This window comes from Tasmannia lanceolata, unplaced genomic scaffold (genome assembly GCF_043159265.1).
Source record: "Tasmannia lanceolata isolate RefF3 unplaced genomic scaffold, GAP_Taslan_0.1 ptg000013l, whole genome shotgun sequence".
NCBI lineage: Eukaryota > Viridiplantae > Streptophyta > Magnoliopsida > Canellales > Winteraceae > Tasmannia > Tasmannia lanceolata.
Genome location: NW_027518690.1, coordinates 47124448 through 47151134, shown reverse-complemented (window position 1 = coordinate 47151134; position 26687 = coordinate 47124448). Strand labels below are relative to the sequence as shown.

Here is a 26687-nt window from a genome sequence, read left to right as displayed (position 1 = left end):
AAAATTGCCAATGGGGGATATCAGAATACGAGAATTGCCAACGGGGACATACTTTTGAAAAATTATTAGAGTTTGATAACCCCATTTAGATGGTTGATAACCCCCTTTTAGAGACTTGATAACCCCCATTTCGTCCCTCTCTAACAATTTTTCAAAAGTGTGTCCTCCGCTCGCAATTCTCGTATTTTGATGTCTGCCATTGGCAAATTTTCCAACACTTTTATAGTGGGAGCTAGAGAGAGAGAGAGAGAGAGATAATATATGTTGCTTTGCATGTACTTGCATGTAGTTTTTCAGAAGTATGATGGGGCTCATTTGAAACCATTCATTTATTAGACCCTTAAATAAGTTGTGCTAAAGAAATCATCTCCGTAACCTTGAAAATTTTCTTTAAATCATATAGACCAAAATGTTTTCTTATGAAAAAACTTCCTTTTAAGAAATGTTATTCCTGCAATCCAAACAGTCCCTAAGATATGAGATGAGTCTTGAATTATACAGGTCGCAGGCTGACTGGTTTCTCATTTCTATTTTCATTTCCTTCTTTGCCTCCCCGGTGGCTCACACCAAATTACTCAATTTCAAGCGAGAAGCGATAAATTCACCCCTTTTTTAAAATTTTGGACAGGCCCCTTCCGGTGTACATGGGTATTTATGAGTTATGACCGTGGTTTTAAATTTCGGCTGAAATCCGAAATTTCAGATTTCGGTTGAGACCAAAACTGAAATAGGATGAAATCCGAAATTTTAAAATTTTGGTCATTTCGGCCAAAATTTTGGGAATTTTCAGTGCGTTTCTTTCTTTAGAAACTAGACTTCGAGACGATTGATTGGGTCTAAATTTCACTGAATTCCGAATTGAATTAACTAATTAAGTGCGTTATAGTCGTTCAATCAGAGCAGGCCAAAAATCAACACACTGAAAACAGTCGAGTTTTACCATTTCTGTTATAACTGTCAAAATACTTCCGAAGTTTGGTGAAATTTGAAATTTCAGCAAAAATTTTGTGAATTCAATTATTTTCAAATAATATGGTATTATTCCTTTTTGTAATGAATAAAGTATTTTTTTTTAATCATGTACTAGATTTCGGCCGAAATACATACCGAAACTGATTTTTTTGCTGAAATTTCAAAATTCAAACAAATCAATAAAGGTGATATTTTATCTCGCCTGAAATTTCAAAATTTATGTAATTTCGCATGAAATTTCAGGTAAATATTAAATAATGAATAAATTACAATTTTTAACGTGATCTTCTTAAAATTTCGGGCTGAAATTTCAGGAAAGAAATTTCGGTCGAAATAAAGTAACGTTTCAGAAATTTCGGTATCCACCGAATCTTGAAATTTCGGATTTCGATTAAAATTTAAAACCTTGTTATGGCTTATGAGTTTTGACTACTCTTTTACACCAGAGGGGGCTGTCCCAAGTAAAAAAAGAAAGAAAAAAGAGGCGAATATATGATTGCCCTTTCATGCCGACAGTGACACACTATTTTTACCCATCCGTGGATTTTACGCCGAAGGAAATACAAAGGCAACAGCGAGAACGTGTATGCGTAGTACGCACCATACGCTTTCACGAGTCACGACGACTCTCCAGAAGGATTGAGAAGAAGTTACTGTTGGAAAAGATCCCTTATCTGCTTTCCCTCCCCCCCCCCCCCCCCCCCAAACTCTCTCTCACTCTCTCTCTGAAAAAACCCTAATTTCTGTATTTCCCCAATCTCCATTGGCCACGAACACCTCTTGTAAATCCTTCTACTTAGAAAACGAAAACCCTAATTTCCTTTTTCTTTTGAATTAGAAAAACCCTAGATCCAATCTCTTCAGTTAAGCTACTGCAACTCCTCGTTTGGGAAAAGCACACTTACTACTTTCTTTCGAGTATAAAACCCTAATCTCCTTCTCTACTCTCCGTATTGATCCCTTCTATCATCAAAAAAGGCAAAAAAAAAAACCCCTAATTTCTTATTCCCACGTTCTTCTCCTCTACCTCCTAGATCAAAATCCCTAATTTTTCCTCATCAGGTTAAAAAAATCCTATCTTTCTCTCTCACTTCAACCCTATCTAGCTCAGCAAAAAATTAAGAAAAATCTGCACTTTCTACAAAATGTCTGTTGAAAGATCGTTTGAGGCATGGGAAGAGATGCAGCGCCAAGGCCATGATTTCGCAGATCGATTGGCGCAAGGTTTCACCGGATTGCTTCACTCACACATGAATCCAAAACTTTTTGATGTTGAATTTTTGAACCAGAGCGCTTCTAGAAAGGATTTTGGCTTGCCTTTTGATAATTCAGGGATTAATGGGGTTTCTGCAATCTTTGATATAGGGAATAAGTTAGGGCAAGCTGGGGCAGAGTTTGGGGCTTGTTTGAATGGAGTAGTTCAGCAGTTTTTTCGGCGTTTGCCATTGCCTTTTAGGCAAGATGAGATTGACGTGGTATCATTTAGGGCAGATTTGGGAAAAAGAGAGGAGGTTTTTGATCGGCATAATGAGGGTATTGGGTTGGCCGCGGAGCAGTTTAGGGATTGCAGATTTGCAGATTCTATGGCTGTTTCTGATGGATTTATGGATGAAGAAATTTTGGGTTCTAATTTGAAGTCTTCAGGGCATTTTGGAAGGCCACAGGTATTGTTCTCGTGTTCTTTTGGGTTGTTTGGTTTTTGGTTTATGTTTGGATTTTCTATTGGGATTTTATATTCAAGTCTGTTGATCTGTTTTATCATGTTATATATTCAAATATGTAGGACGAGTATTCATTTCATTGGATGTGATAATGATGATTGATTTCTCAGTATTGCAACTGAAGAAACTGGATAGCTTCTGAATGTGGATTTAGAGAGAAAATTAACACTTTCATAGTCACTAAGTAGGAATTTATGCAATCTAAGGTGTATGAATCAAAGAAGGGAATCATTGGATAAACTTGGCATTGATGTAATTAATAAATGTTTGAGGTTCTGATAGTAACCTTTTTAAGATGAATGATTTTCAAATTGGGAGATGTATTTTCTTGGGTTAGTACGAAACTCGTATGTGTCAATTGAGAAAACAAGTACAAGAACCACTGAGAACAATAATGATAATAAGACCACTCAGTAGAAACTAGTAATGAGGAGCTAAAAGGATCGGATCGTGAAATGCGTTATTCTGTTTCTATTTTGGGTGAGCGATGCTTGTGGCAGCTTTATTATCACAATAAGGTTTTATAGGATGGGCCACCATTATCTTCAGTTAGATGATCTCTGCAACTCCATGAGCCGTAGCCCTGTGCTCTGCCTCTGCATTGGATTTGTCCACCACTGATTGCTTCTTCCTGCTCTAAGTAATCAATTCCCTCTAACAAAGTTACGATATCTCATGGTAGATCTACATATCTCGCCCATTCAACATCGGTATATGCCTCAACCCGAAGATGTCCATGGTTAGAGAACAAACATTATAAGTATCTAATTATCCTCTTTGCAGCCTCAAGATGAGCTGATCTTGGGGCATGTATATTCTAACTAACCACGCCTACTGCATGAACAATATTAGAGTCACATTAGAGACAAGTATAGCAAACTAAAAACAAGCCTTTGAAATAAAACATTTATTTGGAAGAAGGTCACCAACATTTTCTCCTACCTGATGATTAGGATCAATTGAGGTCTCTACTGATGAGCACCCAACTTCCCAGTCTCTCAACAAATCCAAGACATACTTTCTCTAGATTTAATTCTTTTTTCAAGAAAGTTTTTCAACTCGCCAAAGTCTTTGATTTCAAACCCGGTAGCCAAGTAACCTTTTAGCGAGGCAATTTTTATAGAACGATTAATTTTCACAACAGCGTCTTAAGTGTACACAGTGGCAAAGTTTTAAATTTCGATTTTGGTTCTTTTTTAATCTCCCCAGATCCCCACAGAAACATAAACATTTGGTTTCAGATGGAAATTTTAGTGGAAATGCTGTAAAATTGTAAAATCACAAAAGTGTAGGGGAATATATGCAAATGATAGAATTTTAAGATGAAACTTTAGGAAATGCTAGAATAAGCACAAATACATACTTAGAAATCATCATATAAGCAATACATCTATCCATAAGGGATTGTTTGGTTGCCACATGCCTGACATCCTCAAGGATGTCCCAAACAAAACAAAAAAAATGTTCTTTTGGTATCTTTATGATGTTTGTTTTCCAATTTAGCATCACAATCCCGGGAGACTACTAGACAAGATTCAAAGGTAATTATTGCTTGTTTGGTGATGTGGCACCCGTGTTCTCTACTTATACCTTCCATGCCAAATTTCTCAAAAAATGAGGAATTTGGCAAGTAGAATTTTCCTTTCTCTATTCCTCTCTCTTCTTTTTATTGGTAATGACACCCCCTATCTCCAACATGGATCACTAAATGAATGGTTTAGATCATCCAAATAGGTGGGTCGCCCTATATTTTTTATGTGCGAACATTTCCAACAAATACATGTGCGGCCCCCATATAATTCTTTTTGAATGGCATATAATTTTTCATTGTTATATACCATTCAAATGAAAACAACTAGTGTCAGGATTAGACAGTCAATTTGAACCTGGTAGATCCTTTCACCTTCTTCAAGAAAATTTTCTAAAGGATTCATTAGCCGACCCCAACTAGTTTGGGACAAAGGCTTAGTTGAGTTGTGAATATAAATTTTCATTGTTATAATTATTGGCAATATATATGTTGTCCTGTTTAAAAACTTGATTCATGCAATAACTTGTTCAAGGTAAAATAGAGTCAATTAGGGTGATGTCAATGGTTGGCATGGCGCTACGAGATTTTTATTTTCTCAGGCAAGTTAAAGGAGTTTTTGATCGACTTAGAACGAGAAAAGGTGATTTGATTTGGTCATTGATTCAAGGAGTTTTAACAGTGATGTTTTGTAGGAATAGCTAGGAATGGACATTGTGGAGAATATTTTTCTCAAAAACTAATGAAGAATATTCAAATATATTGAACTATTTACCCATTTCAAAAGAATATATATTCATTATTTTTTTTCATGGAATGCAGGGGAGCATTAATATTACATCAACATACGATAGTAGAACACATGACATTGAAAGCTCATTAGTTGCGAGGGGGGACTTGTGGAGGGCAGAGGCATCACACGGGGGTTCCACTTCAGGAAATGAGAGTTCACCTCTCTTCCTTATTCAGCTCGGACCAGTGCTGTTTGTTCGGGATACAACACTTCTTTTGCCAGTCCATTTATCAAAGCAACACTTGCTTTGGTATGGTTATGATCGGAAGGTAAAACCATTACTATTCTAGATAAAATACCTTCTTAGAATGGCAACTTTTCATGTTGGGTTGTCTGTGTGCATGATCATTTTTTTTTTGCTGTGGTTGTACTTATCAAGTTGCTTGTAATCAAATCAATAGACTATGTTGTCATAGCTGCAAATTTGCATCCCGGCAATTTTTTTTTTTTTTGGGAATTTCTCTACCTCAAGAACTTGTATTCTGCACATTTACTTGTATCTGATTTTTTATTAATCAATATTATCATATGATCTTTCACCTTTTAAAAACTACTGTACCTAATGTGGACTGAATCATAAATACATATTAGCTTAAGTGTCAAGCTGCTGATTAGCATTGATACTTTTTATGGTCACATGCAATATTGTTGATTTAATTATGTAGAACATATTCAATTCTACAGTACCTAATGTGGACTGAATCATAAATACATATTGGCTTAGTGTCAAGCTGCTGGTTAGCATTTATACCTTTTGTGGTCATGCAATATTGTTGATTTTAAATATGTAGGTCATATTCAAATCTTCTTATTTCATTGGATGCATGTTAGTTACTTCCAAAATTTGTGGAATTTAAGAAAGTCGTGTAGATGGATGTAAAGGGAGATGGCCTCAATGTTCTTAGTTGTTGTACTTCCTATTTCAGAGTTCATGCAAGATTTAGTTTTGTCCTCAATGGTAGTTAAAACATCCAGGCAACCCTAGTTTCTAGTCCCACGTAGGTGCCTAGGTGATAGTCCAACCATGGAAAGAAGAATTTTACCTTAGTGTTTGTTCATATACTTCCTTTTGGCATAGGTAGCTCATTTACAACACTACACAACACTACACATTCATATGAATGTGTTTATTGTTTAATGGTCTAGTCATTATTTGTTAATGATGAGTTAATATCTATACATCTTTAACCTCTTTAATTCATATCGTCATCTCATGGTTGCTTTTGTTAGTTAGTAGAACTTTATAATAATTGATTGTATATAATAAACTTCAAATGAACAAGTGCATAAAATTTTAAGGGTTGATCATTTCCACCCTAAGTCACCAGCAGTCGACTGGGCCTTAGGTGGTCATTAGGTAGCAAGGTGATAGTCTATGATCGCCTAAAACCTTGAGCGACTGCCCCGAGTCGTTCATATCATCATTCCTGTTGAGTTGCTTGCCAATTTTCAGTTATGTGCTTACAGAACAATTTCCTTGCATCATTGACTCATATTGATATAATGTGTGTGACATGTTTGTAACAGAATGGAGTGCATTCTCTTTGTCCAGCTGTATGGTCAAAGCATAGGAGATGGCTCTTGATGTCAATGATCTGCCTTAACCCGTTAGCCTGTGTAAGTTTCGATGTTGTATTAATCGTAAAGATATCCAGTAACTTTGGAGGCTAGCCACTTCCGCACCCTGCAAATTCCGCGAGGATGTTCCTCTCATAGTAGCCACTACACCTTGGTAATCACAAATTCACTTATTCTCGAGGAATGTGATTACCAACATGTAAAGCACCCCCACAAAATTGCAGCATGTGAAAAATGGCTAGACACTCCCCTTAAATGTACTGATTCTCTACTTTTACAAGTTGTGCTTGAGGGCCAGTTTTAATTGTTTATTCAGTCTATACTTTTTATTTTGATTGTGTTAGTGTTTGCTTGACACATTTTACTGTATTTTCTCTTTCCCTTGCCATTTCTCTGAATAAGACGGTACAGGTTCTAGTAATGTGTTCTTAGTCGATCTATTTTTCGGAAATTATATCTATTTTCCTTTCAAAAAAACTTTGAGCATCTTCATAATTTTTAACTTGAACCTTTTGTTTTAGTCTTTCATGGATTTGCAGTTCCCGAATGGCCAGTTTACATATCTAGCTGGTGAGGGTTTGACTACCAGTGCTTTCCTACCTGTTTTTGGCGGTTTGCTTCAAGCTCAAGGTCGATATCCAGGAGAAACGAGATTTAGCTTCTCCTGTAAGGTTAGTATGTCTAAGACACTATTGCCAACTTAGTGGGGATGCTTAATAACTATGAAAATAGCTGACGTACAAATCCCTGTTATCTCCAGAATAAGTGGGGCACACGCATTACCCCAACAGTGCAGTGGCCTGACAAATCTTTTTCGCTTGGGCTTGCACAAGCCTTAGCTTGGCAGAGATCGGGTCTCATGGTGCAACCGACAATTCAATTCAGGTACACAATTGATGTTTGTTTCTTTGGATTAACCTTCTATAGAACTGATTAGGTCCCTTTTCCTGCCTTGTAATCCTCCAGTATGTTATACCATTGGTTTTTATATGCAAGGTTTTAAATTTCGGTTTCGGTGGAAAATTCGGTTTTTTTACCATTCAAAAAAAAAATTTCGGTTATTTTATTAGTTAAATTTCGGTGGAAATTTTGTAAATAAGGGTGAAAAACGAAATTTTGGTTGAAATTTCGGATTTTGGGGAAATTTTGGGGAAATCATGTAAATATCCGATTCAATGTACTGTCGGTTTCGGTCCAAACTGAAATATTTTGGCTGAAATATAAAACCATGTTCCTATGAAGCATGGGTTTGTAGTGTGTTAGCAATTTCTTTCCAATGTTTTCTTCTGTCCTTCATTCTTTTAAGCTAAGAATTCTGTTGATGGAATCAAAACATGACTCGGAGCTGGCACCATCTGCTTGACATTGACTTTACTGTGGGTGCTACTTATTTTGTGCTTCCGGAATTTTAAAAGGTTCAAGTATTTGGTTTTTTTTTTGGAGTCAAGTGGCCTACCTAAAATAGGAATTCAACCACAATGCAAAGACAACCCTTGGGCCTTGGTTATTGAGACTTTACATGCTGAATCAATTTAACTTCCAAGCAATGACCAGATTACAAATCCTCGTGTACCCTTTGTGCACTGCATTGGTCAATGCCTTGCATACTGTAACGATTAGTTTTGTATTCACTTGTGCAGTTTTACATTTTTACTTATTATTTTACATTCTACATCAATAACATGTGTGTGTGTGTGTGTTTTAATTCTGGTAAATATTGAACCCCTCTTGCTTCTCGCATGATGATGGTTCTCAATGGTCCATAGGCCTTGCAAGAAAGCATTCAATGGTACGACAATAGTTTGCACCCATGTGGAAGTCTTTAATTCCCCATTAAAAAAACAAATTCTAGTAAATTTTTTTAATGATGAAGTCTTTAATTCCCCATTAAAAAACACCTAGTTTGGGACAAAGGCTTTGTTGAGTTTAGTTGAGTTGATAAAAGATTTTATTAAGAAAGAAAGAGGGGAACCCTTCGACTAAGATGGTCAAGTACAAAAGAAAGAAAGCACAGAGATAATTGTGAAACAAAGGGAAAGACCCGAGGCCTCAGGGAGGGAGGAAATAAAACATCTCCAGTCTCTCTGTTTACTTCCGATCTATCCTATCTGTCGGCATCACGGTTTGCTGCTCTCCTTGCATGCTGGAAAGAAGTGGGGAAGCCTGCCAGACGGTCCTGTATCTTGTCTAGAAGTGGGAAAATCTCCACAGATGGGGATGGCTCGCATCCAGCCAACAGATGACATTGAAGGAATCTTCCTCCACGATTAGCCTATTTAAGTCTGCTCTGTGTGATCCTAATACCGTCCCTTACCTCTGCTTCATTTGAGTCAGCGATTCCAATTGGACCTGAGAAGGCCCACCTGGTTGAGCCATTCTCATCTCTTAGAATGTCACCTACTCCTGCTGGCCCTAGGTTGCCCATACTGGATACATCAAAGTTGAGCTTCAATTGACCGACTAGGTGGAATCCACCGAGGGGAAGGAATCTTGACATGCTTACTACTAGCACAAATGTCTCTCCATCCATGCCAATGATCAAAGGAAGATACGAATTTGAAACTGGGGAGAATCTTAAAGGGAGAATCTTAAACCATGAGATGGTTAAGGCAATCACCTTTGAAAATATGAATTATAGACTCTTAACCAAGCCTTTAACTACCCAAGCATTCCTTTCCTTCCATAAAGCCTAGAGAAAGGCCATCAGGATCACATTCCATAAATATGAATTATAGACTCTTAACCAAGCCTTTAACTACCCAAGCATTCCTTTCTTCCATAAAGCCTAGAGAAAGGCCATCAGGATCACATTCTATAAAATCTTTCCTTTCTTTTGCCAAGGGGCATAGAACCGACACTCCTAGAGGTCTGCTAGCTAAGTCGGAAAAGCCCAAACCAAGCCAAATCTCCCAAGAACCAGGTACCAAACTTCGCTGGCCAACCTACAAATCTACAATGAAGGAACATATGATATACAACTTCACCTAACTCCACACATAAAGCACAAGTGGTGGTTGTGTAAGCGATTTATCATGAGGACTTTCTCTAGGAAAACGATCGAGCTGAACGCGCATACCCTTGGAGGGCAGGAATGTTCCACACTCTAGCTAGAAGCAAAGTCACATGACAAAGAACAATCTGATGGTTGAATGATTGACGGAGAAGACCTTGGAGGAGCACAAGATACAAACACTTTTGTCGTTGCCAATCTTTTTTACGAATAGGACTCTGGCATCTCCTGTAAACGGAGTAAACGGTCACCTGGTCTATTTGTCAAAGAAGTTGCGTCTGAAATTTATCTTTGACGAGATCCTACCCTCCACCCATTTAAAATAATCCTTAACTAAGACATCCTTGTTGGGGGCCACCACGAAAAGATCAGGAAAATATCCTTTAAAGGAGTTTATTCACACCAATTGTCACACCAAAACCTGATTCTCTCCCTTGAATAGACTCTGAACTGAATCCCCCCACTAAACTTTAATTCCGGTATGTTATTGAGAGTTCTCGCCTTATGCTTCTGTTCCTCTGTCTTTGTTGAATTTATTAAGGAACTTGTGTGTACGACTTGGATCACATGTTCTGTTTTTGCTCTGCTGGTCAGCATATGCCCCACTTTTGGTGGAAGCAATCCCGGGTTGCGGGTTGAGTTCATCCATTCTGTGAAGGAGAAACTGAATCTAATTTGTGGCTGTTCTTGTACAGCACATCCTACTACGTTTGCATCTATTTCTGTAAGTTACAATTTAGCTTTGTGATTCCGTGCAAATGTTTATTGGTCGTGGTTACGTGTTTGTGTTTAGTTATTTTGACCCTTTTCTTGTGAATTACAGCTTGGAAGGTCGAAGTGGAATGGGAATATTGGCAGTTCAGGAATAGTTGTTAGAGTGGAAACCCCTCTCGGCAATGTTGGCCAGCCTTCTTTCTCCATTCAGTTGAATAGTGGTGTTGAGCTCTGATCTTCATTCAACCCGCTGTACATATGGGTGTGTAGTAATCTCATGCTCTGAACTAATATATAATGTGAATATTCTCTCAATGTATAGATTTGTCTTTTCATTGTTTTAACTTCACATCCGTACCTTTGTTAGATTTTGGCCAAAATAGTGGAAAAACTAAGGTACTGTTGAAAACCCCGTAATTAGTAATTACTCAAGGCCCCTGTTTGGACTGCAAGAACAATATTTCTTGCATGAAATTTTTTTCCCCGGAAATTTTTTGTTTCCATAATTCGGAGAGAAATGATATATAATTTATTTTTAGAGAAGTTATATGATGCCCGACCGTCAAAATAAAGGGCGGAGAGAGACAATATCCCTCCCCCCTTGATTTTTAATCCAAGGGAAAGCACCGTTTTTTACTTTTCCTTGGTTCAAAAACCAAGGCAGCAGGTTTTGTTTCCTTCCGCCCTTTACATTTTGACGGTCGAGCATCATATAATTTCTCTTTTTTTAAATGGTAGTTTTATTAAAACAAACAGGTAGGATCGAATCGAGGAGCTTGAGATGACACACGGAGAACATGAAGCTGCAAGGAGACAGAGAACAATATGAATATGAAATCTACATGAACATCAAAAGTCAAGAGGCGTGAGAAGAAGATTTCTAACTGTGGACAATTTACTCACTCACGAGCAAGACTGCCTCTGCATTATCCGATTTTTGAATATGCGGGAAGCAAACACGATCTAAAATCTCATCAATCAGCTTTGAGAATCTGCAAGTGTGAGGGTGTCTCCCACCTTACTTTCTAACAACGTCGAGGGAGTTGCCTTCCACAATAACTTTATTGAGATCTCTACTGGCAGATAATATGATGCCCTAAAGGATTGGTCTCACTTCCGCCTTTGATTCCAATGGGACAGGAGTACACCCATTTTATTGAGCCAGTCTCATCGCTAAGGAGACCTCCGATGCCAGTCAGCCCTAAACTGGATCCATCAAAGTTAAGCTCCAACTAAGTTAGGGGGGAATTCATCTATGAGCCAAAATGACCTCTCGATCCTTACTTACTAATGACGTCGAGGGAGTTTCCCTCCATAGCAAGTTTATTGAGATCTCTACTAAAGGATTGCTGTCACTTCTGCCTTTGATTCCAAAGGGACCGGAGTACACCCCAGTCTCATCGCTAAGGAGACCTCCAATGCCTAAACTGGAGCCATCAAACTTAACCTCCAACTAAGCTGTGGGGGTGGGGGGGGGAGGGGGAATTCATCTGGAGGCCAAAATGACCTGTCGATCACTTCAAAATGTCTTATATCGGTTGCTGAGTACATCTTAAAAGCAAGGGAGAATCCTACCCTTGACTAAGGATGAGATTCTACCGAATGTGGATGTGTCACTTTTTGACTTTATTCTTGAAAGTGCGGGCGTTCTTCCTTCCATAAGACACAAACAGTGCATAGCAGGAGAAGCAGCCATAGAATCCTACCCTTCGTGGGCCAGGCACAAAGAACCAAGAGTCTAGTAGATAAGATAAATGAGCAGGGAACACACAATATTACAATCATCTCAAGAACTAGAATACTACTGCAGTGGAGAAGCATATGACCCATATATTCATTGGCTTATATGCAAAGGGACAATGATCAATAATGAGCATATAATGACGATGAAGATTATCAACTATCTGGATTTTGTATAGGAATGCTGTCCACCCGAATGCGTAGACCCTTGGTGGCGCTGGAATGTTACAAACTCTAGATAATTATGGCGAAGAGGGGCACATAGCTAAATGGAGAAGGAACGACTTCACTGTAAAACACCAAGCGGAGTTCAAGATCCAAATTCTTTAGAGGGAGACATCATTATAAATTGAAGGTCCTTCTAAATAAAACTTGAAGGGCAATGGTTAGACTTACTCTTTTTTTTTTCTCTCATGTATAATAATCAAACGATGGAAAAGGAGGAAATCCTGATAAAGCTGTTCGTTTTCAAATTTTCCAAAAAATTCTTGCAATCCCAACAGGACTTGAAAGTGTTTCAAGTGGCACCGTTTTCAAGTAGTCTTCGATCGATTACGTATTAATCAATATTCGATTGATGTGCTTTTAAGCTATAAGATGTGTGGCTTTTGCTACGTGGTTTAGCACAAAACTGATTATTGGACTCAAAATTATGTTTTATCTTGAGATTCGAGTAATCATTTTGGACTCACAAGTTATCAAAATCCAAAACAAACAGTCCTAAGAAATGGCCATATTTGTTTTGGATTTTGAGAATTGATTGCGAGTCTGAAACTGATTATTGGACTGAAAGATTAAACCTAATTTTGAGTCAAATAATCAGTTTTGGACTCACAATCGGTTCTAAAATCCAAAACAAATTGGGTCTGTGTGAGCGTGCCTTTGCCATCTTGAGAAAGAGACCGTATTTTTAGTTTTCTCAGCAAGTGAGAAAAATGACGAAAAGTTATCTACAAACTAAAGGCACTGTAACGGTCGTCTTGCCTCTCACTCTATTTAAAGCCACCGTAACAAAGCAGTACCAGCTTCGGTTCCGAGCCAAAACTCATGACCGTTACACCGAACCAAAATTCAAACTACTTGCCGTTGCAAACAACATCCCTAAAAAGCCTAAAAATATCCCCATCCTTCTAACGGAACCTATAAACATATCCCTTTCCTCCTCCTCACCCATACTTCCAAAATAAAAGAAACCCAACAATGGTTTCAAAGATCCTCAGGAAAACTCTCACAAAACCAACCAAAGATTGCAGGAAATCTCGCCGGAGAAAGACACCGACAAAGAAAGTCGTCAACACTTCCTCGATCGTCATCTCAACGATAAATAGATCCATCTGTACGTGCCAACGCCGCCTTCTCAAACTCTTCACCAAATGCACTCCTCTCAACACCCCAAATCGCCGAAAAAACAGGTCTCTTCACTTAAAAAAGATTGAAGAGGATACCACCCCACTACTTAAATCGCCTATTTTCTTTGAATCTCTCCCTCCATTGGAATTCCCGGAAAAGAAGACTGTCTTTCTAGACCTTGATGAGACCCTCATCCACTCCAAAACAGACCCACCACCCGAAAAATTCGACTTCATCGTTCGCCCCAAAATAGATGGTGAAATTTTAAATTTCTACGTTTTGAAGAGGCCGGGCGTGGATGAGCTATTAGAAGAGATGGGGAAACGATTTGAGATTGTTGTTTTCACGGCGGGGTTAAAGGAGTACGCGTCTCTGATACTAGATAGGTTGGATTCTAAAGGGGTAATTTCTCACAGGTTGTATCGCGATTCGTGTAAGGAAGTAGAAGGGAAATTCGTGAAGGATTTGTCGGATTTGGGGAGAGATTTGAAAAGGGTGGTGATTATTGATGACAATCCGAGCGCGTATGTTTTTCAGCCGGAAAATGCTGTTCCTGTGATTCCGTTTATTAATGATTTAGGTGATCAGGAGCTTCAAAGGGTTATGAAGTTTTTGGAGTTTGCTGATTGTTTCGAAGATATGAGGGATGCTGTGGCAGTTCATAATTTGGACGCGAATTGCAAGTCCAATGTTTGATAACTTTGATTTAATGTAACTTTCTAATCCTCTGTTAAATTCTCAAACGAGTTAATCATCTCTCTCTCTCTAACCCTACATTTGTATGATGGTTTGCATCTATTAAAATGAGGTGTATACTAAAGCCAAATATCCCCTAAATCGTTCATCTGTGCTCAGATATCTCCCAGACTGAACAATCCAAACCCTCCAAATTGAAGATGTTTTCTCTGAATGAGAATTGTTCTTATTTTTGACCAGTCCATTAGCAGGCAATATGTTATGATGGAACACATTCAGCTTGGCCCTTTAAACCTATCCCATACCAGGCTAGGTCCGACCTAGTCTCATACCTTGAAGGGCACATCCACAGCTCTTACTCTGACTTATTAACTTATTTTTACGAGTCCCCTGAGCGGCAGTCCTTTCCACATGTCTCCCTTAACACATCAAATGTTAGGTACCTAACCAATGCACTCAAAAGCTATGGAGCAAGTTAGGCTAGGGCCCTTTAAACCTTTACTATACCAAGTCCCACACAGTCTCAAAACTAAGCAGGCCCACCCACTTAGAATCCCAACACACTATTTTAAGGGTCATAGAATCGCAACGGAGATTTTGGCCCTAACCAACTGATAATTTGGGTCATCGAATTAGAAAGAAAATGGGGTGGCTGTTTGGCTCATTCCTCATGGTTCACAGTAGATCTGTTGTAAAATACTTCCTTTTGTAAAATTAATAGTAATTTTTTTCATGGTTGCTAAACATGCCCTTTTATCTTCTATTTCTTGTTTAATCAAATTGTAATCGGAAGATGATATCTGCACTCCCTTATTTCGACATTTGGGTGACTTCATTTTATTGTATACCTGCTATTAGAGTTCTCAACAAACCAATTGTAGAACAGCCCCATCAGATAGGAAAACATAATCCTTACTTCTTTCGAAGTATTTTCCATGGAAGCATGGGGTGTGCTTATTAGGATTGCAACTCAAATTGGGCGGGTCAGGTTTTCTAAAACCAGATATTATCTCGGGTTGGATTTTTAATGTTTAGCTTACGATAGTGACTAATTTGCAAGATTGTAGATAGTGACTGCAAAACATCAAACCTTCACACCAAAAATCTTTAAATTTAAGTTATCAAGTGCATAAAGTTAAGAAAAGTAGAAAGCTACTTTTTCCTATCACAAATGTATCCCCTCAACGAAAACAGTTAGGGCCCGTTTGGATACCTCAGATTTTGTATTTGGATTTGGAATTGAGTTTTCAATATAAAATGAATAGATCTGCCAGCTCATGTTGAGGAAGACAGAGAGGGAAGGGGGTAATTCCAGCTACAGGAGAGAGGTTGAGGAGCCAAGAGGGTGAAGGAAACTGTCAGATCTGTGGATTTCCAATTTCTTAGTTCCACAGTTTATTTGGGAATCTGATTTTTTTCACTGTCAGTCGCTGAATTGGAAATTCAAGAATTTGATCGGGATCCAAATATCGAAGCAAAAAGGGGCTGCAAATGTGAGAATTCCAAATCAAAATCTTCTCAGCATCCAAACGGGCCCTTATATCAATAGGATGGAAATTATTTTGCTATGGGGGAGTGATATCCCCCCCACAACGATATTTTCACCCAGTATTTAAGAAAGTCGTAGTACATGAAAAAGGGTCAGGTCAAGTTTCGGGTTTCTTTAAACCCAATTCGACCCAAGAGGCCAAGACTGGGGTCAGGGTTTTCAATCTAAAACCCGACTCAACCCAAGACCCATCAAGAAAAAGTTACATCGTTGATTTGGGAAGTGATATTTACGCCCCTTCTGATCACCAGGGACACCCAGCGCCAGTGTACGGTGCAATCAAACCCACTAGATTTTTCTGACGTCAAGTACATTAGCCCCATTTAGTGATTGATACACTGACGCTGGGTCTCCCTAGTGATCAAAAGGGGCATAAATATCACTTCCCGTTGATTTTTGAAGTCTTTTATCTTGCAAGCGGGATAACTATCCAGGATGAGACAGGGACTGAGACAGAATGTGGGTCACATCATGATATTTTACATATATGTCCCACTTTTTTCTTTTTTTTTCTTTTTTTTTTGACATAGGGTATCCCCCCATTTTAGGGTGGGACTAATCCCTATGGATGAGTGCAATCATTTGTAAACCACGCGCATAGGATTTACTTAGGGGGGGGAGGGTTTCAAACTCTTGTCACTGGCGGAGCATATCCATGACTTCGAGCCAAAGAGCCACACCCGTCTATATATGCCCCTCTTGGGATCCAAAACTAGTCTTTTATCGTTAATGGCTAAAGTGACTTTCTGGGACTGTCATTTTCTTTCGAAACAATCTTTTTAACTATAGTCCATAAACCCCTGCGGTATTGAAGTGTCTTAACATCATCCGATCTTGATCTTATGGTCAGACAAAAAGTCTGTAATTTGATCTATTCTCTTTGTGAAAATGCCAAATTAAAATTAATTAGGCACCACTTTTGCCTTGTGTACGTGATATCCATTGATCCGAAAGGAAACCATGGCCAAATGCCAATGCTAACACTTTGCTAGAGTGATCTAGGCCTTTCTTCCATCAAGCCTTACTTAAGGTTTCACAAAGAAAATTTAAACCGTTGATGTTTGAATTCCTTTATCTTATGCATGGAATGTCCATTCAGGATGGGACCGAGAGCATGTGGCCAACCCCTTATCTTGTTATACAAGATTTTCTGTCTTAATGTGACGTATTTACTCCCTATGCTGCCCTGGGACCCCACAAATTGCCTTTTAGCTTTGACAGTAAAAGTCACTTCCCCAAACTTTCTCTTTTCAACTAGGGATGCTAATTGGGTTGGGTCCAACCCTAGCCTCATGTCAAGATGGTCAACCCTAACCCAACTAACCTCTAAAATCTCTCAACCTTACCCCAACAAGTCTTACCAGCTTGTTCCAAATTGGGTCGGGTTAACCTAGGGCCAAACAGAAAAACACACAGGAAAAAAAACATAACCCTACGAAATCACAATAAAATTAAATAATGGAGGTCATGTTCCAGTCAGGTAGGGTTGCCAAAGAGAAAAATCACAATAAAATCAACATGAACCCAGCCCGAAATTAAATTGGGTTAGCATTTCCCAACCCTAACCCATCCCAACCCAACCCGAGGAAATGCCAACCCAACCCGTGCCCAAAATTGGGTTGAAAGTTGAAACCGCCAGGTTCGGGTTAAGCCCGACCCAAGTTGCACCCCTATTTTTAACTGCAATTACTATTAGTGGTCTTCACTGTAATTTAATTTGGACTTTAGGATGGGGAAATGATATCAGCGCTCCAATGCTTTGATATGAACGCTCAATTTTGAAGAAGAAGCGACAAGCCATCGTTTTTGACTTTTCACCCTTCTTTCCGTCAGCAAGAGAATAACAGATCCTCCCATATTTCCAGGTTTTAGAAATCTCAGAATGCAGGAGAGATTTTTAAAACCTGAATTTCTCAGTTAAAATCCAAGAAACACTGCTAGAAAATCTCAGCATACAACAGCTTGATCATGAACCCTCTTTTACACTGTTTTCAAATTAAAAAATTGAATTCTAAAGTCGGTGTATCCAAACAGCCCTTAGGGGACTGTAATAACCTTCTGTCATCCCTTTAAATACTAAAAGACAATAAACTTGAGCTTGAATATCAAAACATTGGAGAGCTGATATCATTTCCAAAGAAGTAGTTTTTGCCTGGAGATGGTTTTTTTAGGATTATGCGCCCCACTGTTAACTTGAATTGTGGCAGACACTCTTTTTGACGTCAAATCACGTCAAAAGTGGGGCGCATAATCTTACAGGGGGTGAAAAAATCACCCCCTTTTTTTCCTTTTTGGTCAATCAATATGTGAGAACGCACCATCAATACGTTGTCGGGTTTTCTCCCGCATTAATTTCTCTTTTTATAGAATGTACCTGTCGAACAAGACGGCCATATCTCGCCCCTGTCTTTGCTGATTCTCCATGCGTGCAGACCACGGAATTCAGTCCTTGTAATAAATTGACGAGAACCCAGTTGGTGATATTTCTACAAAGTTTTTAGGATTTTGAGATTTCTAGGGTTTTGGAGCAGTGTCCATATCAATATCCATGGCAGGTAAGAAAGAGGAGGGAATGCAGAGGTGGAAATGGGGATGGGCGATCGGAGCCCTAATCTTCGTCTTGCTCGCAACTGCAGCTACATCAAGAAAATCTCCAAAGATCTCCCTCTTTAGCCATACCAATAAGTCCTGCGAGTGTTCTGTAAATTCCTCAATTCAAAATCTTTCACTTTTAAACTTTGTTGAGGATGGGTTTTTCGCTAGAATTAGGGTTTGATTTAATTCTCAAGGGTTAATGAATAAACCCTAATTTTCTAATTGGATATGAATCTAGAGAACAATTTTCATTATCATCTAATTTGTATCTGCCAAAACTTGTACAGGATTCACGTGGCATTGTGGAGGATTGTTGTTGTGATTATGAGACAGTTGATACTCTTAACAAGGAAGTTTTGCATACCATACTCCAACAACTTGTTAAAACCCCATTTTTTCGGTATTTCAAGGTACTTTTACACTCTACTAGAAACTAATTATAATATTTGATCAAGATCATGTTTGGATGCAGGTAGTTTACCTAGTAGATTAGTGGTATAAGTAGTCAATAAGGAGGAGACAAACTTTTGATTTACTTAGAATTTACCTCATAGAATAGTGATAAGTAGTGTTTGGTTGCCAACGTCGTAGAGCAATGAGAGGGGGGTGTCATTACCTATACTTGAAAAATGTTTATATGTCTTCTATCTAATACTTTCATTCTTGCAATAGGTTAAGCTGTGGTGTGACTGCCAATTCTTTCCTGATGATGGGATGTGTCGTCTCAGGGATTGCAGTGTTTGTGAATGTCCAGAAAATGAGTTCCCGGAGCCATTTAAGAATCCCTCCAATAAGCTTTCTGCTGATGATTTGATGTGTCAAGAGGGAAAACCTGCGGCTACGGTTGATCGTACACTAGATAATAAGGTTTTCAGAGGCTGGATAGAAACAGATAATCCCTGGACTTTTGATGATGAGACTGATAATGGTAGGCCATTACTTTTGGTGCTGAATGATCTTGTGTGTTCTTTTTTTCTGTTTCACTTTGCTCAACATAGAATTTCAATAGTGTTTGGTTGCTCATTTATTTTTTATTGCAGCTGAGATGACATATGTGAATCTGCTACTAAACCCGGAACGTTACACTGGCTATGTCGGCCCATCAGCCAGAAGAATATGGGATGCTATTTATACAGAAAATTGTCCAAAATGTGAGTTCATCTATTTGTATTTGATATTCTTGGAAAATTTTACTTGTTGTTTTTAGATGCTAAATTGCTGATTTGTAATTCTCATGTTTCATGACATTCATTTGTGGGAGATGGTCCTACTCACTCTTTTCACGTTATTTTCTTGTTCTCATAACCATCTCTAGATGTTTTGTGTGTAATCTCTTGCTGAGTTGTTTTAGTTCAAAGGTGTTGCCCCAAGTAAGACACTGATGAGATCAATTAACTTAATTCTCTATTACTGTCTATAGCTTTATTTTAATGTAGTTCATTGTACCATGTTATTTATGGTTCCTGGTTGTTCATTGAACATCATTAACTTATAATTGATTTTCCTGGTGTAGTCTTACATTCGTTTGGTATTATCTCTATGATTGTTCCATAGTAGTGTCCTTTTCTTGAACCTCTGACAGTTTGACATCTTTTCTGAGTCTTCTTTTCTTACAAGAGAGAGAGAGAGAGAGAGAGAGAGAGAGAGAGAGAGAGTCTGAATTAAACGTTGTCTCAGATATCTGAATTAAATGTTGTCTCAGATATTAAACTTATATGTTAATGAGCTGAGTATTGAAAACTCAAAAAAAAAAAAAAAAACTAGTTTGGGGTACATCACGAGCAATGTTGAGCACTTACATATCAACTCCCTTTTACTCCTAGTCCGCTTTTTACCTACGAACTGCATCAAAACTCCTTTGACTAGCCCGAGTGATGAGCACATCAATCATTGATTCAGCCTGAATCAACTTCCTTTTACTATGACCCAGTTCTAGCCACACAGATTCAAATTGTGGAGTGTGTTCCTAATCACTCATGTTACATAGATTCTTCTGAATGGACAAAGTACGTGTCTGACACGTTTCAGATTTCAATACTTCAGGATTCGCTGTGACACTTTTAGATCCCTTTTATCTGTTTTTTTTTTTTTGGCTAGAATACGACAACCACGACTTTACAATTACTGCATGTTTTGAGTTTTATCCATCCCATTAGTAAACATTTTATATGGAAATAAAACATCATATTTACTTAACCTATTAAAACTTTTAATATATTACTTTTATATCTATGTTATTATATAAAAATTTAACATTTGATAAGATTAAAACATTTCTGTAAATCCATGAATCTTTCTTTTTAAGGTTTGCAGAATCCGACACTCGTACCCGCACTAATGCAACATAGCTAATCACACTATGGATAGCAGATGCATATCTAGGTATTGTCAGTTTAATTTCCATTGAATGTGACTGTGATCGAGCGTTAACTTTTTCAATGATTGGTAGTGTCCATTGCTATATATTGATTTTCCCTTCTAACAGCAAAACAAAGGGTGCAGGGTTATCTATGTCATTCATAAAAATGCATTCTCTTGGACATAAAGTTGATTTTTTTTTTTTTTGAAAAGGTAACAAGGACATAGCTTCCAAGGACATAATCACTTTCTATTCCAGTTGGTAGATAGCATGATTTCTTAGTACTGGTTTTCTTAATTGGAACCACTACAACTTCTTCACATCATAAGTTTCGAATGCCAATGAAACATGAAGGATTCTCGTGCTTTAAAGTAGCTCATTCTCTGCTTATCCATCATTTATCTTCATTGATCTTTTTTAAGATAATAGAAAGTTTTATTAAGGAAAAATAAAAAAATTACAAGCTATCCATCTTTAATTTGTATTGGGCTTTAATTGTGTCCTGCAGACTCATCTGGAGAATTTTGCCCAAGTAGAAGAGTATTGTACAAGTTGATTTCTGGATTGCATTCCTCTATTTCAGTGCATATAGCTTCTGATTATCTCCTTGATGAAGCAACCAACTTGGTTATTTTCTTAAACTTTGTGGATAGCTAATAGTTATTTAAAGAATGATGTGGATATACAAGTATGTTGTAACCTGTAGAGTGATCGGATGTCTCACATTTTGTTCTTTGCATGATTTCAGTGGGGTCAAAATCTTGACTTGATGCATGACCGTGTGTTAAGATATCCAGATCGTGTCAAAAACTTGTACTTCACTTTTCTCTTTGTTCTCCGGGCAGTGACAAAGGTGAGTATTGTCTGTTTTTATTTATTATTTAAAGCGTGCAGTTACCTACTCATATTTAATGTGGTCTTGTAATTAATGCTTGAACTCAAGCATCATGCGGTGAAGGGGGGAATGGTTGAGGTTCATTTGGTCTTATTTCCTAAATTACAAATTGCTGCTGTTGATTTCTTGAAAAACACAAAACGTATCTTAAATGATTTGAGTCATTTGACAATGGAAAGAAGTTGTAGCTAGGTCTATGCAGTTACTGTGATACTAATGCACACACACACATTCTCTTTCATCAGCTAGGCTTACTTAGCATTGTCTCTCTTAACACACATTCTCTTTCATCAGTTAGGCTTACTTAGCTTTGTCCCTCCTTAAGAGAGATGTCTTTTAGGATATTGTGGGGAGAGTGGAAGCTCTTGCCTTTTCTTCTTGCTAACGATCGGCATTCTTTTACACACACACAGGGGGTAATATTGCCACCCCCAAATTAGCCATGAATCCCCACAGTTTCCATTCGATGTATACTATTGCCATCACTATCAAATTTCTCCGCCACTGTTGGTATTGCTGATCTCATCGGTAGATTAAAACCCCAATAACAAAGGGTTTTTTGGGCATTTGAATCACCCTCTCAATTGGGGTTTTCCAACAGTCTAAAATCTCGTAGTGGAAGAGGGCTTTGTTGGAAGGTTTGAAATTTTAATGCCATGAAAATCCTCTTCTTTTGAGTTATTTTCTCATCCATGATTTTTTTTTGAAAGATAACAGAAATATTATTAAAAAGAAGAGAGGGGACAAGATGTCCCAGTACAAAGGTGTTTTAAGCTATACAGCAGATCAACGCAGGGTCATAGCCTCTGAAAATATTACAATGATAGACATTAAGATGACACCCTCTTCTGCCAGCGTGTCTGCCGAGGAGTTGGATTTTCTCATCCATGATTGGGAGGTGTTCTAATTGTGGGTTTGGATGTTGGGATGGTCAACACAAACTACAAAAGAGGGAAACACCCACTGTTCTGGCAGTTTTTTTCTCCACATAACATCAAGTATCTAAGCCTTCTAGTGAGATTAGTGAAAAAGATGAAGCTTTTTACATTAACTTTGACGATCTTTCTATCCTTCACACAAAGATGTGTTTTTCTTGAAGGATAGTGAACATAAACATTTGAAAGTTATTGATGGACCACTTTTGAGAGTATGGGATGTATTCTAAGCACACTATTCCGTGGAAAGGGGAACAAATTTACTAGTGTTGAAATTTTCACACATCTGAAGTTAATTGATATGCGAGTGGTCTGTAGTTTGAATTTGACGTTAAGATCCTCTCAAGTGGAAGGGAATAATGCAAACCAAGGGGAGCCCATAGGATTTCTAATGGCCTAAAAATTTGGGGGCTTTGTTATTTTTGATGTATTAATTTGTGGTTATATTTTCTGGATTTAAGATTCTAAGAAGAGTTTCAGTAGGGCCTGTTTTAGGAAGTTGGATTCCTTATTAAACCAATTTGAATCTAGCAAGTTAAATTGAGTTCGAAAAGTCGTCCAAAATCAATAGGTGGCTAGTACTATGAATATTGAATTGAGAAATCAATAAATTTGTATGCAAAGATAAAGAGTGAAGTTTTTTTCATCTTTTTCTCTTTTTTCTCTAAAGAATATTTTTCTTGTTAGGTGGAGACTTATTCAATCATATATTCTCTTTATTTTCTTGGTTCTTTCTAGAAATTGTGTATGTTTTTTACTTGTGCTGCATCAACATTGCAGGTTCTGGCAGCCCACCAGCTATTCACATGCAGCACTAACTCATGTTAGCATTTGCCGTGTGTCTGGCTGGCTGGTTGTTCTTATATACGTACGAACAATATATGAAAAAGTGTGAATTAATAGTTGTTCAAAATTCATGGCTTTCTGGGTTAATAATGATAATGTGATTTTTTTTAAATGTGACCTGAATAAACAGTTATTTAAAATTCATGGCTTTCATGGTAGATAATGACGTTGGGATAAAATGTGACTTGAATAAACGGTTGTTCAAAATTCATGGATTTCTTGATAAATAATGGTAATGGAATTTTTTTTTTGGTTCTGACTAAACATTAATATTGAAATTTTTTTAAAATCTTTCTGCAATGGCTTTCTTCATACTCCATTCTTCTGTTATTTTTTATCTTTCTTAATATAATTCTTCATCATTAAAAAACAGTAATTTTGAACTTCTTTTATCTTTCTCTTGATGGTTATCATGTGTTTTCAGGCAGCAGATTATTTAGAACAGGCTGAATATGACACCGGTAACCCCACAGAAGACCTGAAAACACAATCATTGGTGAGACAACTACTCCACAATCCCACATTACAAGCCTCATGTCCATTGCCATTTGATGAAGCCAAGTTGTGGCAAGGCCAAAGTGGACCTGAGCTGAAGTTGCAAGTTCAGAAACAATTCAGAAACATCAGGTTTATCTCCCAAATCTAACAATACTATTATTCTTGGCATGCTTCTGCCAAAGGCAATAAAATAATTTGAGTTTTTACTCATTAAATAAATAATTAACTTGATCCACTCTACATGTTACACAGTGCATTGATGGATTGCGTTGGATGTGAGAAGTGTCGACTTTGGGGGAAGCTTCAGGTTCTTGGTCTAGGGACTGCATTGAAAATCCTTTTCTCTGTCAACGGCAACAACCTTAAGGACCAGCCTGTAAATTATCTCCTCACCGATCGATCTGAATTTTTACTTTCCAGATTACTTATCCCACAAGCGGGCTATGCTTTTGAGATCAAGTTGGATCAACTGAATCCAATCAATCAGTGGCATGAATCCTAAGGCCCTGTTCGTTTTAGATCATGACAACCGATTGTATGTCCACAACTATTATTGGACTCAAAATTACATTTAATTTTGAGTCCAATAATAGGTTTTGGACAGACAATTAGTTGCCATAATCTAAAATGAACAGGGTGTAAATCTCATCAAACAATCCGTGTTTCAAGTAGTTGCCTATCTTTTTATTTATTCTTGTGTATTGTATTGAAATCTTCCAATTGCCTTTCAGCTGCAGCTGCAACGGAATGAAGTGATTGCCCTTGTGAATCTCCTCAACAGACTCTCAGAGTCAGTCAAAACAGTACGTGAGGAGATGGGTCCTTCAATGGAAGAGTTTGTGGAACAACAGGTTTCTGCACCAGCTGGAAAGACTGGCAGTAGTTGAGGATACAGGTATCTTTTTCATTGGTTTATTCGGCACTAATTATGCCTAAATAATCTTATCAGTCGTGAGCTTACTGTTTCCTTGATCTACCATGCCACCAGATCTCTCAGCATTTAAAAGCAAGCGACGCACAGCCGAAAGCAGTTCATACATTTTTGAGAATATATTTGAACGTCATAGGTAGCAACAACTTCTAGGTAAGGTATACAACATGTTTCTTTACAGGTAGGGAGGGGATTTTTAACCCCATTCGAGGAAGAAGTACAGAGAATCACCAATATATCCCAATTATTTCAGTGGAATCAGATTATCTCCAAATTACTGTACCAAAAACAAGTGCAAAAGGGTTAAATAAAGAGAATTTTGTTGTACTTTTGTTTGTCTTTCTTCCCAAGAGCTCTTCCTCAGTAACAACTCTGGTTTAAGATAAACCAGAGCCAGGTGTTTTTTCAGGCTAACTTGTAGCTTTTTCTTCTTATTTTTTCTTTTTTCTTTTTTCTTTTTATTTGAACAGTGTGTAGGAAACTATGTAGCCTCCTCCAACGGTTATGTTTTCGAAAAAAAAAAAAACCTACCCATCATAGAAATTTGGGGCAATTTCCACCCACTTTCTTAGACAAATTGCGGCAGCTCTGTTTGGTTGCCGGGTTTTTTTTTGTTCCTGGGAGTTATGTGGGAGAAAAAAAAAATCCTAGGAGATAGGTGGGAAAAAAAAAGTCCTAGAAGTATCCTGGTAAAATAAAAATCCCATGTTTGGTTGACCGGATTATGGTGGGAAAAAAAAAAAACCTTTGTTTGGTTGCTTGAATTGTTGGGTAGAAAAAAAATTCTTCTCAAGCTTATTTTTGGTTCCTGAGTTTATTTTTGTTCCTGGGGTTATTTTGGGATGGGATGAAAAGGCAATTATTACAAAAGTGGGATTGAAAAAAACACCATACAAGCAATCGTTACAAGAGTGAGATTAAAAAAAACCTAGTGCTAAAAGGCAACCAAACATGGGATGGGACCAAAATTTAACTTACTCTCCCACATAACTCCCAGGATCATAATCATGGAAAGTTCTCTAGCTAGCTCAAATTCTTCTCGTTTCCAAAATTTAGGGGGAGGCTTGCTTCCTCATGCTTCCTCTCAAATAACCGTTTCTTATTTTCCTAGTTATATTTTTCTAAATGTGAGTTTTTCTCCTAGTAATGGCTCTATTATATTAAATTAAAATTGGAGAATTTAAAACTTAAAAATAACTCATATTTTTAGTTTCAAACAAAACTCGTTACAATAAAGGCTCCTAATATCCGCACCACCATGTTTTGGAAATGGAGTGAATTCACTTTGCTTTACACTTTTCACCTGGCAACTGAGAGCCTTTCAGAAATCGAAATAGCCTCTGACTGCTGATTAAGCAATGTAAAAACAATGTGAGTTTGCTCCACTTTTAACATTAGGGCCTGTTCGGATGCCTCATATTTTGTACTTAGATTTGGAGTTGAGTTTTTAATACAAAATGAATAGATCCAGCAGCTCATGTCGAGGGAGAGAGAGGGAAAGGGGTACTTCCTAATTCCTATTGGAGGGGAGAGGTTGAGGAGCAAAGAGGGTGAAGGAAACTGCCAGATCTTTGAATTTCCAATTACTTATTTCCACAGCATATTTGGAAATCTGAGGAACAACGGATTGAAGAGACTTGGGAACTCCGAATTGGTCAGCAGAATCCCAAAACACTCAAAAAGTAAGAAAATTTAGAAATGGGCTTGCGTCGGGATCCCTATTTTTATTCGTTCTCTACCTCTAAAAAAGCGGCGTAAGTGATTAAGGGTGTCAAATTTTGGCTTGGGCTCGGAGGCTCGCTCGAGCTCGGCTCGAAAAAAGCTCGGCTCGAATCCTTAACGAGCCGAGCCGAGCCGGCTCTCCAGGCTCGTTAAGCTTAACGAGCCGAGCCCAATTTAGGCCAGGCTCGGCTCGGCTCGGCTCGTTAAGAATTTAATATATTTAAATATATATATTATATATTAATTTATGCATTA

At 37.9% G+C, this 26687-nt stretch overlaps 3 protein-coding genes across 4 annotated transcripts; all 3 read left to right on the top strand.

Moving 5' to 3' along the window:
• Positions 1 to 1656: 1656 nt before the first annotated feature.
• Positions 1657 to 10660, top strand: LOC143890338 (uncharacterized). 2 transcript variants are annotated; one of them, XM_077394982.1, is made up of 7 exons: positions 1658 to 2636; positions 5044 to 5283; positions 6542 to 6631; positions 7114 to 7263; positions 7353 to 7477; positions 10197 to 10326; positions 10426 to 10660. In XM_077394982.1, the coding sequence occupies exons 1-7, from the start codon at positions 2118 to 2120 to the stop codon at positions 10549 to 10551; spliced, it is 1380 nt and encodes a 459-aa protein (XP_077251097.1). In that variant the 5' UTR covers positions 1658 to 2117; the 3' UTR covers positions 10552 to 10660. The 2 variants fall into 2 exon arrangements, with proteins under 2 accessions (XP_077251098.1, XP_077251097.1); XM_077394983.1 differs by lacking the exon at positions 6542 to 6631 and having other exon boundaries at positions 1657 to 2636.
• Positions 10661 to 13099: 2439 nt separating this feature from the next.
• On the top strand, positions 13100 to 14160 carry LOC143889268 (uncharacterized). Its single transcript, XM_077393444.1, has one exon. It carries the CDS (start codon positions 13257 to 13259, stop codon positions 14100 to 14102), a length of 846 nt encoding a protein of 281 aa, XP_077249559.1. The 5' UTR covers positions 13100 to 13256; the 3' UTR covers positions 14103 to 14160.
• Positions 14161 to 18000: 3840 nt separating this feature from the next.
• Positions 18001 to 25037, top strand: LOC143889267 (endoplasmic reticulum oxidoreductin-1-like). The gene is made up of 10 exons (XM_077393443.1): positions 18001 to 18352; positions 18534 to 18656; positions 18919 to 19174; positions 19287 to 19397; positions 21114 to 21232; positions 21354 to 21458; positions 23706 to 23908; positions 24032 to 24155; positions 24511 to 24674; positions 24768 to 25037. Exons 1-9 carry the CDS (start codon positions 18200 to 18202, stop codon positions 24664 to 24666), a joined length of 1350 nt encoding a protein of 449 aa, XP_077249558.1. The 5' UTR covers positions 18001 to 18199; the 3' UTR covers positions 24667 to 24674; positions 24768 to 25037.
• The last annotated feature ends 1650 nt before the right edge of the window (positions 25038 to 26687 follow it).

Bases quoted from the DNA above. Each gene is read 5' to 3' on its own strand.
- LOC143889267 (XM_077393443.1), top strand. From the start codon at position 18,200: ATGGCAGGTAAGAAAGAGGAGGGAATGCAGAGGTGGAAATGGGGATGG. The intron at 18,657-18,918 runs GTACTTTTACAC...TTCTTGCAATAG, and splicing joins CATTTTTTCGGTATTTCAAG to GTTAAGCTGTGGTGTGACTG. The intron at 19,398-21,113 runs GTGAGTTCATCT...TGTGTCCTGCAG, and splicing joins TACAGAAAATTGTCCAAAAT to ACTCATCTGGAGAATTTTGC.
- LOC143890338 (XM_077394982.1), top strand. From the start codon at position 2,118: ATGTCTGTTGAAAGATCGTTTGAGGCATGGGAAGAGATGCAGCGCCAA. The intron at 6,632-7,113 runs GTAAGTTTCGAT...CTTTTGTTTTAG, and splicing joins GCCTTAACCCGTTAGCCTGT to TCTTTCATGGATTTGCAGTT. The intron at 7,264-7,352 runs GTTAGTATGTCT...TGTTATCTCCAG, and splicing joins GATTTAGCTTCTCCTGTAAG to AATAAGTGGGGCACACGCAT.
- LOC143889268 (XM_077393444.1), top strand. From the start codon at position 13,257: ATGGTTTCAAAGATCCTCAGGAAAACTCTCACAAAACCAACCAAAGAT.